The following is an 11,021-nucleotide window of genomic DNA, read 5'->3' on the forward strand; positions in this document are numbered from 1 at the left end:
ACCATACTATTTTTTTTAAGCTTTATAGTTTTAAGTTCTGTGTAACATTTAGATAAAGATTAGAAAACAAAACAATTTTAAGTAAGTCTTGATTTTGCTATGACTCACATTCTTATTTTAATGTTTTAAAATTTATTTTTATTTTATGTGCATTTGTGTTTCACCTGCATATATGCCTGTGTGAGGGTGCCTTATCTTGGAGTTACAGACAGTTGTGAGCTACCATGTGGTTGCTGAGAATTGAATCTGGCTCCTCTGGAAGAGCAGCCAGTGCTCTTAACCTGAGCCATCTCTCCAGCCCCCACATTCTTTCTAAGCCAGTTACTGTAAATGTTACTTAGAGATCTTAATAACCTTTAATCATCAAACATTCATCATTTTTAAATCCTATCTACAGATCTTGTACTCGACTCACTCAGTCCTTCTGCAACTTAGTGTTAAAGCCTTGAATTTTTATTTTGTCTTCATCTTTCATTTTCAGAACAAAAAAAAATCTCATTTTATTTTATAAAATAAATCTAATCTATTAGATCCTTATCTAATATATTATTTTTCTAAATTATAATTTCTTTTCTAATTAAAGCATTTCTTTTCAAAAATTATATCCTTTTCAATGCCTCTCTTATCTACTTACTCTCATTTCATTTCTATAAGTGAGATTTCAATTCAAATGACATACCTAGTACAGTGTTGTAAATGAAAATTACCTGTCCATACATATTATTAAACTCTGAAGTTTTCCCCATTATAAATCTCACTCCAACCTCTTTATTGCCTGGATCTTTTTCATTTTCTTTCTAATTGGGTCTTTTTTTTTTCCCCCCTCTAAGACAGGGTCTGTCTGTGTAGCTTTGGCTGTCCTGAAACTTGCTCTGTAGATCCGCCTACCTCTGTCTTCGGAGTGCTGGGTTTAAAGGCATGTGCCACCACTATCTCTCATTTGCCTTTTACAGAGTTTGGTAATAGAGAAGTTTTACATTCCAGCAAAAGCCTGTGGAATTATCAGAGACCTTTGTTGTGTGGCATTCACCAGAGAGGACTGCTCAGACATGGGTTTAAGCCAATAGGAAGTCTTTATTAGCCAGCAGTGACGAGGGTTTTCCAGATCCCAATACAGCTGAGTCTTTCTCTGGGTGACCTTTTAAGCACAAAACCTATATCCTGGGTTGACATACTATACTTCAGTTAACAAGAATAGTTAGCCAGAATTGGAACTACAGAAACCAAAATGCAAGGTTAGTACATTTAGAGACTTTCCCAGAGCTGTGGACTAATGGATTAGGTCTTTGTTTTAGTTTTGGTAGGTGGTGCTGTCTACATGTTGAGTTTTACAGTCTGAATGTTTCTTCCACCATGAAATTATTTGTGTTAAGGTGTGGGGCTCTGTTACATTATCCACTGGTTTTGGACTTACCCTGCTCTAAAGAGGTACAGTTGCTCTAAAAAGGTACAGTTGGACCATTAATTTAACTGAACTGATACATAATTGGCCATGTAGCTTAAGATGCAAGGGCCTGCACAGGCCCAGTCAGTGCTGATAGCAGAGTAGTTAGCTAGGGGGACTAAGAGTACAGAAACTGGCATCAATTATCTGATTTATGTCTTTGTCTCTTTTTCTTTTTGAGTTTTTGTTTGTTTGGTTTTTGGTTTTTTGAGACAGGGTTTCTCTGTGTAGCCCTGGCTGTCCTAGAACTTGTTTGGTGGTTCAGGTTGACCTCAAACTCTCAGAGCTCCACCTGCCTCTGCCTTCTAAGCAGTGAGATTAAAGGTATGTGCCACTGCTACTCAGACAAGTTTTTTGTTTTTAATCATGGCAAGATTTTCTAAATTACTCTTGATTGATTAGCATGGAAACAGTGGTTGGGTTTTTTTGTTTTGTTTTGTTTTTACAAAGCCACACATGGTTTTCTTTGTCTCATGAGAAGTAATTTTATAGGATCATTTCTACAAGGGAATCTAACTGTTGTTTTAATACCTCTAGGTCCTGACCAGGTGGTCCACTTAGTTTGGAATGCATCAGAAGAGGTACATGTAGTCAAATGAGTCAGAGAAGCTCAGTCATGGAGAGAAAGCTTAGTTGGGAACTCCAGCTGACGGCCACAGTGTCCCTAGTTGGTTTCTGCTGCATGTTTAAAAGCCAGGATTTGAGTAGCCCCTGTGCTGTTACTCGTTCTTTTATTTGGATTCATCCTGCTCTGCTCAGGACTTTGTCACAAACTGTAACTCAATGTGACAACCCGGATTCCCCAGTAAATCTGTGCGGGATATTTTGTTTTGTTTTGTTTTGTTTTGTTTTTTGAGGCAGGGTTTCCGTGACTGAGCTTCTCATGGTCAAGCTTCCAGCTTCTTCCTTCTGTAGGAACTTTAATCTCACAGGATGAAAAACAGCACCTCCATTGGAAATGACTTCGCTTTCTAGTTGTTCTCAAGAATACAGTATTTTCACTTTTTTCTTTTCTGGCCTGGCTTTCCTATAACAGAGTTGTGTGTGTGTGTGTGTGTGTGTGTGTGTGTGTGTAAACAGACCATCCCTAGACAAGTGGTCTCAAAAGACACTTTAAGACAAAATATGCCTGGGTCTGAAATAAGGGGATGACAACCCCACTTTCAGAGCCAGTTTCTCAGGTGAACTCAAAACAACATATGGCAATTTACCAAGACATTACACGCTTGAAGTAAAGCAAATCTCTCTCTCTCTCTCTCTCTCTCTCTCTCTCTCTGTGTGTGTGTGTGTGTGTGTGTGTGTGTGTGTGTGAGTGTGTGATAATGTGGTCAAAGGTGCTGAAATCCGGCCATCAGTAGATGGACCTGAAGAACAAGGCTAATTAGTCAATCAGGGAGGGTACAAAGGTTATATTCAAAACTCATAAGTATTTGTTGGGGTGGAGAGGGTGCAGGCTCTAGACAACCCTGCAATTGGGAAGACAAGGCTGTTTAGGCACCAGCAGTTCCCTGAAGAGTGGTAGGGAAGACTAGTTAGAAATGAGGTTAACACTGCTTGAAGCTACTGTTTTATCCAAAGCAATATATTTTGGGAGCCAGAGTTGCCCACAGCAGAGACCTCTCTCTCACTCACTGTGACCCTGGGCTGGCCTTTATCATAAACCTGTTTCCTTCTGGGCTATGGTGTGGGAGAAGATCAAGGAGAAAGCTGAGCATAAGTCATAGCTCATGCATGGTCATTGTCACTTATCTGCCTTGAGGAAAGATGGCCACAGAGAACTGGGATGTAGAGAGATCTGGCCTCATTCAGAGCAAAGAACAACCTGATGCTCAGCACATCTGTCTCACTGGTGGGGCTGTAGTCAGAGCCAGGGTCTTCTCAGAGTTCCAGACTCAGTCTAGAGGGTGAGGTCCACAATGTTTCCAATGCTGTCCCTGCTGGGCTTTTCTAGAGGTCCACCTTCATGACATTTTGTATATCTTCAGTGTGTTCCTGGGGTCTTTGCTGCCTACTGTGCAGTGTAGATGGACAACTCTGGGGTCTACAGGGGCTTGGTGATTCAACTCTTAGGCAAGGAGCATAGCTTAGCCTTTCCCAGAGCCATATTACCCTATTCCCTGTGCCAGTAGTTCAGCTGTCCTTTCTCTTCCCCAGGGACCCTGCTGAGGGGCACATTGTTTGTCTCCAACAAGGAGCCAGTCTCATGGAAGCCCTTGCTTTGACTTGCCAGAGGCCTTAGCCCACCTTTGCCTTCTGCAGGCCTGGCCCCTAGGATCCCAGCTCCTCTTCCTGCTTCTTGTGAAGTCCAGTGGGTTGCACCTGTTTTAGCTCCTTTGTCTCTTTAGCAGAATCTTCAGATGCCACTCAGTGTAGATGCCAAAGGGTGACAATCTGTATCCCAGCACAAACCTGGGGTGACACCCATCCGCTCTGATGGTGCTCCCAAACCAGCAAGACTCCGGAGGGAGACCATGCATGAAACAGAATGTGTAGTCAGTGATCCTGGGACACAGGCTCTCCTAGCTCCAGGGACTAGAGGGATGGCTCATTTTGGAGAGTGTTTGCCATGCAGGCATGAGGACCTGGGATTGGCAGCATCCACATAAAAGCCTGGCAAGATGGCTTAAATGGGTAAAGGCTCCCACTGCCAAGCCTGACAATTTGAATTCAACACTCACATTATAGAAGGAAAAAACAATTTGTTACACAAAAAAATAGAAGACCCACATACTGATATTGAGCTTCAAGCTGAAGATCACAAAAGCAAAGCATCCAGCCACCCGTTCTTGTCTCTGTCTTAGCTCAGACCAAAGGGTGATCCTCAAACTATTCCCGACTTCAGTTGTCCTCAGATTCACTCAGACTGCTATTCTGTCCTCAACATGGCTAGAGATGAACTCTCAGACTGAATGCCTTTAGGACTGCATCAATTTCATGTAGTCAGTGTGGCTTTGAACTAACAGAGATCCATCTACCTCTTAATCCTAAATTCTGGGATTAAAGGTGTGTATCATCATTGCCTGGTATCTAGAGCTTGAGGCTGGCTTTGCTTTCTGAATCATCAGGCAAGCTTTACTAAATCATAAATAATGTATCACCACACAGATTCTTGCAAGTTATCCTTTGACCTCCATAATGCACACCCACAGCCACATACACACAAGTAAGTAATATGTAATTTAAAAGACTTTGGCTGACAAGAAAGATCAGCCGCTAAATGTGCTTGCTGCCAACCATGATGAGCTCAATTCAGTCCCCAGCACCCACATGATGGAAAGAGAGCACTGACTCCAGCAAGTTGCCCTCTGACCTCCACAAGTGCTCCATGGTACAGGTGTGTGGTACATGCACACACACCCTAAATAAATAAGTGCAATCTTAAAAGATTTTTATTTCTAAATAAAAATGTATGTAAATGCATGTGTGTCTCTGTGTGGGTATATGCACGTGGGTGTCCACAGAGGTGAAAAGAGGGGTCAGATTCCTTGGAGCTGAAGTTAATGGGCAGTTGTAAGTCACTCAAAATAGACTCTAGAAACTGAACTCAGGTTCTCTGCAAGATCAGTATGTGTTCTTAACCTCTGAGCCATCATTCCATCCCCAAATGCCACTAATTTGAAAATTATTTGTGTTTATGGGTGCTTTGCGTGCATGTATGTCTGTCCACCACATATGTGCAGGCCTTGGAGGTTAGCAGAATATGTTGGGTCCCCCTGGGACTGTGTTACAGCTGATTTTGATCTACTGTGTGAGTGCTGGGAATCAAGCCTGTGTCCTCTGGAAGAGCAGCCAGTGTTCTTAACCATTGAGCCATCTCTCTAACCCCTCCCCCCAGCAATGTAATTTTTAAAAAAGTGTAATAGGTGTGTTGGTGTATGTCTGTAGCCCTAAAGACCAGGGATCCCAGGGGCTTGCTGGCATCTAGCCAATTGGTGAGCTCCATGTTCCGTGAAATACTCTGTCTTAACATACATGCACACACTCTCTCTCTCTCTCTCTCTCTCTCTCTCTCTCTCACACACACACACACACACACACTCAAAGTTCTTCCTGTCTTCATCACCTAGGAGGTGATGTCCTTCAGCCCCTGCCAGCCTGGGGGGCCAGGGAGTGGCCCCAGATTCTGGGTACCCCAGCTTCAGCCTTCTAACAGTTGTGCAGCTCAGAGGAGTGTGTCCTGGTGCAAAACAGAAAAGGATATGCAAAACTTGGGGTGAGGACACATGGGTTTCTAGAGAACCAACTCCCAGCACATCTGTAGCTCATCCAACAGCTTCACCTGGACAAGTGCAAGGACATGCTCATTCCCCAGTGGAAAAAAAATGGGAGAAGAGGGCCTGAAGTGCAGAGACCACACCTCTCCCAGCCGTTTAGGGTTGTCTGCCTGCTGCCCAGCCCAGTTGGCTCCTGATACCACTTTCACAGTACCCCTTAGCAGCATGCTTCCTCATCTAGGTGTCCCCTTTACTGCCTGAAAGCCTACAAGTCCCCATCTCTATGCTTCCCCAAAGGCAAACCCTGAGCCCCATGTCCCCAAAACCGCTGTTAAGTGTGTCCATTCCCTCTTTAGCAAGTTAAGGTGACTTCAGAGAATGGCCACCAGGGGGACCTCTAAGCACACATCTGGCCAGTCTTGGCTGTTGGGTGAGGATCAGGCAGGTGGGCAGGCACTTCCATAGGTAGCATGTTCCTCACCCTCCTGCTGCCCCACGTCTGTGTGTGTAGGGGTGCAGTGGTCTGTAGGGCTGTGCCTGCTCTGGCTGGAGGAGGGCCCACAGCGTCTCTTAGGCCGGGTAGAGTGTGTGATCCTGGTCCTGTGTGCTCCAAACTGCCGCTCTGGGGCTGGGTGCCCTTGCTTCCCAGACAGCCCAGTGAGCTGGGAGGCCTGGTGGGGTGAAGGGCTATGCTGAGGCTCACTGGCTTTCCCTTTGACTCATGCTTTTTCAACCCTCCCCCCTTTTTCCTCTTTCATTCTGACCCATTTCTGGGCCAAACTTCTGAATCTATTCCCCAGTTAGCATGTGCTCATGATCAGGGGCCCCTACAGCTGCCAACCTGGGCTGGCATGGGAGGGTTAGACAGTATGAAGGTAGATGTGGGGGAGGTTCCTTCAAATCCACCCAGGAAGGGAACAGGCTGCCGGTGTGGGCGAGGCTGGGGCAAGGGCCCCCGCCAGGCTGGCGTCACAAACAGGAAGGACAGCAGGCTCTGCCAGCCAGAAGCCTGTGGCCCCACGCTGGCAGGATGGCCCCTTTCCTGCAGGTCCCCCACTGCCTTCTGAGTTCCTGTCACAAGGAGAAAAGGTGGGGTGGGGTGAAGTGAGGTCTGCAGCCAGGGTGTGGCTCTCCTGGGGTCACTCTGCTTGGGGAGAGATGAAGAGAGATGCCAGGGGCAGAGCCAAAAGGGCGGATATCACTATGGTCATCTCACTAAGCGCCAAGTGATTAGAAGGGCAAGGGCACAGCTGCCCACTCCACGGCCACCTTCAGTTGTATCTCAGTCAGCTAGATGGCTTCTGGTGGCGCCCACACCCTCCCTTCCCCTTCAGGCATTGCGCAAACTCCCCACCACAATCTGGAGGTTATACCCTGCACTAGGGGGATGGGCACCTCTGAGGTGCCAAACAGCCACCTTCTCCAGCTCGCGCCTCTGCCCCCACCATGGGTCTGCTGTCAGTTACTTGGTTCCTGTCTCAACGACAACAGCCATGTGAGACTATGGCGGGGGAGGCCAGGAGTCCTGGAAGCCCAGCAGTGCAATAGACAGAGCTGAGTGAAGTATAAGAGGCAGTTCCTGAAAGGGACTCTGGGGAAGCAGATCCGTCTGGCCCACGGCTTCTGTCCTTTCAGAACTCCTGGTCCGGTGCTCTGGGACATGGACAAGGCAAGCTTGCTGTTCCCCATATGGGACCCCACAGTGTCCTGGTGGGGGTGGAGGGAGCAGGAGCACCTTGGCTGAAAGCCTTGTATAGGCTGAAGCTTGGGGTGACCCTGCCAGGCCAGCCCACATTGGCCTGTACTAGGTCATTGCATCTCCAGGTTAGGGGGTGAGGGAGAGGAATCTTACCTTCAAGATACAGGTTAGTCCTCCCAGGCCAGCTGGAAGGAAGCCAGACAAGCCCAGACCTGAGGTTGGGACTAGCCTTCCTGTTTCTGGAGTGGATGCCAACCCCCTGCCCATCAGCCTGCCTGTCCACGTCAAGGACACACAGACTCCTTCCCTTTCCAGACTGGAAAGCCCCCTCTTGGGGTAGCAGGAAGAAAGGAAGTGACCTTCAGCTCTTCCTAGTCCATCCAGAACCTTGGGCTGAGCCTACAGTTCAAGGTTTGCATGCCCACAGGTCTGTAGGCAGAGAGAGATGTGCATTCCCAGCCCTCCCTGCAGTCCAATGCAGCTGAATCTGCCCTTGAGGCATGTGCTAAGTAAGGTCTCATCGGACTGCACTGGGGCCCTTTTCTAAGGATTAAGATTCTGTGAACAAGGCAGTTCCTAGAGGTGGTGGGGTAGGATGGCCTCTGAGAGCAGCATCTTGTGATGCCTGAGGGTCTGTAAGAACAGGGCCAGCTCAGTGGGGGTTGGGGGAAGTGGGTGTCACTACAGGGAGGGGCCTCAGTGGCCTCCTGGGGAAGTGAAGTTGCTTTCTTTGGGTGTCCTGGGGTTGCATGGTGAACCATGGATGGGGTGCTCATCTGGAGAGGGGGCCACTTCTGCTTAGAATATTCACAGTGGGGCTTTCCTTTTCCTGAGGGCAAGATGGGGCTCTGCCCCTCCTCCACATGCCTAGGTGCTCATCTCTAGGGACCAGCGGGTCGGGCAGGGGGCCCTGGCTGGGCCTTCTTCCTGTCTCTATTCCCTCTTCCAGCAGAGGATGGGGTGGGTGGGGGTGGGGTTGGATAGTGGTTGATGCCAGAAACTGAAGGGGTAGGGTGGGGCAGAAGTGGGAAGGTCCCTGGCCTCTCTCACCTTGGGTAGATGAAACGAAAGCACAAGGGGTTGAGCGGAGGTGCAGCTGTGATTTCAGGGTGCCTCTACTGGGGAGGCTGCTGTGATTTGGAAACCCCGTTTCCTTGGGTGACTGTTTCAGAAGGCCGTGGATGAATTGTGAGTATCTGGTCCTTGAGGCATCCCAAGTGGGGATGGTGGGGATTTACAGGTGTCCCTGAGTCTAGTGTGACAGGGCTTCTTCTTTTTTATCTTGCTTCAGGGTGCAACCCTACCCGGAGGTTGCGGGCCTGGGGGTGCCTGGCTGGAGGTGGGACACTCATGGCCCTCTGGCTCCGCTGGCTGCTGCAATCAGCTCCCATGGGTGCTCCAGTGCCTCAGCCCACAGTCACCATCCTTATCTGGCATTGGCCTTTCACCAACCAGCCTCCAGAGCTGCCTGGTGACACCTGTACTCACTATGGCATGGCTAGCTGCCGCCTGAGTGCCAACCGGAGCTTGCTAGCCAGTGCAGATGCTGTAGTTTTCCACCACCGCGAGCTGCAGACCTTGAGGTCTCGCCTGCCCCTAGACCAGAGGCCGCAGGGACAGCCTTGGGTCTGGGCCTCCATGGAATCGCCCAGCAACACCCATGGTCTCCATCACTTCCGAGGCATCTTCAACTGGGTGCTGAGCTATAGGCGTGATTCAGATATCTTTGTACCCTATGGTCGATTGGAGCCCTACTCTGGACCTACACCCCCACTACCGGCCAAAAGTAAGATGGCTGCCTGGGTGGTCAGTAATTTCCAGCAGAGGCAGCAGCGTGCAAGGCTGTACCGGCAGCTGGCCCCGTACCTGCAGGTGGATGTGTTTGGACGTGCCAATGGACGGCCACTGTGCGCTAGTTGTCTTCTGTCCACTGTGGCCCGGTACCGCTTCTATCTGTCCTTTGAGAATTCACAGCATCGAGACTACATCACCGAGAAGTTTTGGCGCAATGCACTGGCAGCTGGTGCTGTGCCTGTGGTGCTGGGACCTCCTCGGGCCACCTACGAGGCTTTTGTGCCACCAGATGCCTTTGTACATGTGGATGACTTCAGCTCAGCCCGTGAGCTGGCTGTCTTCCTTGTCAGCATGAATGAGAGTCGCTATCAGCGCTTCTTTGCTTGGCGAGACCGGCTCCGTGTGCGGCTCCTGGGTGATTGGAGGGAACGTTTCTGCACTATCTGTGCCCGCTACCCTTACTTGCCCCGCAGTCAGGTCTATGAAGACCTTGAAAGCTGGTTCCAGTCTTGAACTCCTGCTGCTGGGAGAGGCTCTGTGTGTGTGTGTGTGTGTGTGTGTGTGTGTGTGTGTGTGTGTAAGACTGATGTTGAAACCTAAGTACTAGGCATCCAGCCTCTTGGGTCACTATGGGACTAGCCTGAGGCTCAGGTTGATGATCAGGAAGCAGGTATATGAGTAGAGCAGAGTAGGCAGTAGAAGCCATCTGGTTGAGGAAGCTGGTGGACTTTAGAGTAGGGATCTCAGGAAAGAGACAACAGCGTGGAAGGAATTAGTGATCATATCCTCTTACAAGCTAATCAAACAGGAAAGGCAGTTGAGTGTCCCCAACTTACCTTGAACGGACCCATGCTCAAAGCTCAGACTAGACAGGGAGTATTTCTGTAGCTGGGAACATCCTAGGCTTTGACTTTTGGGTACAAAACTACAAGTTCCTGAACCCCCACAGAAAAGGCACTCGCCTTAGGGGCGCAGGTGCATATTCTAGAACTCTGGGTGCAAACCATATGCTGGGTTCAGGTGTGTGTGTGTGTGTGTGTGTGTGTGTGTGTGTGTGTGTGTGTGTGTGTGTAGGGAGGACAGTGTGGCTGATTCTAAGCTTTTGTCATTACAGTCCCCTCAGGGAAAGAGTTGCCACTAATAAAGCCACTGACACAGATCTCCTGGGTCAGGTCTGTGAGGCAGCAGAGGCTACCAGCCAGCCTTCCTCTGCTTATTCCTCTCTCCATCAGTCACAGAGTTTCTTGTTTCTGCCGACAGCCTTAACAATTTACTAGGAACCCTTAACACTCCATGCCCCTTCCCGGGTCTCCAAAGCCCATTGGCTGGGAACTGAGGTCAAACTTATTTAATGCTGGAGGTGTCAAATGTCAGGTCTCAGGTTGGAGGGGTGTCCTGTGTGACAGGGTCTGATTAATGATGGCTGGTAGAGATATCCATGAGGGGATTCAGTGAAAACACGATGGTAGAAGGAGCCCTTGTGCTGGGCTAGGAGTGAGGGGAGGAGATGTGGGGGTGAACCCATGAGTATATGACAGGTTGAGCTCTTGGGATGGGTTGGGACTTGGGCTTGTCTTTGCCTTGGGGGTGGGTGGCAGTGCCGGCAGGAAGCCCCCCTCTCCCCGTGGTTTGTGGGAAAGACCTGCCCATGGCTTCCTGCCCTGACCCAGCCCCCTGGGCTAACTGAGGAGAAGGAAGTGTCCTGGGGCTGGGGAGAGCTTTGGGTCCTCTCACATCAGCCCTGGGGGACCTCTCCTCAATGAAGGAGCTGAGAGATGATGGGAAGCTTTAGCCCTCAAAGGTTTTCATTCATTTTTAAGAGCAATCTGAGTGTCTCAGGCTGGACTCTATACACTGTCCATTGTCCCAT

At 49.1% G+C, this 11,021-nt stretch overlaps 1 protein-coding gene across 1 annotated transcript; it reads left to right on the top strand.

Moving 5' to 3' along the window:
* Window positions 1-8,357: 8,357 nt before the first annotated feature.
* On the top strand, window positions 8,358-10,348 carry Fut7 (fucosyltransferase 7). Its single transcript, XM_051184831.1, has 2 exons — window positions 8,358-8,545; window positions 8,649-10,348. The coding sequence occupies exons 1-2, from the start codon at window positions 8,539-8,541 to the stop codon at window positions 9,662-9,664; spliced, it is 1,023 nt and encodes a 340-aa protein (XP_051040788.1). The 5' UTR covers window positions 8,358-8,538; the 3' UTR covers window positions 9,665-10,348.
* The last annotated feature ends 673 nt before the right edge of the window (window positions 10,349-11,021 follow it).

The sequence above is a fragment of the Phodopus roborovskii genome, unplaced genomic scaffold (assembly GCF_943737965.1).
Source record: "Phodopus roborovskii unplaced genomic scaffold, PHOROB, whole genome shotgun sequence".
NCBI lineage: Eukaryota > Metazoa > Chordata > Mammalia > Rodentia > Cricetidae > Phodopus > Phodopus roborovskii.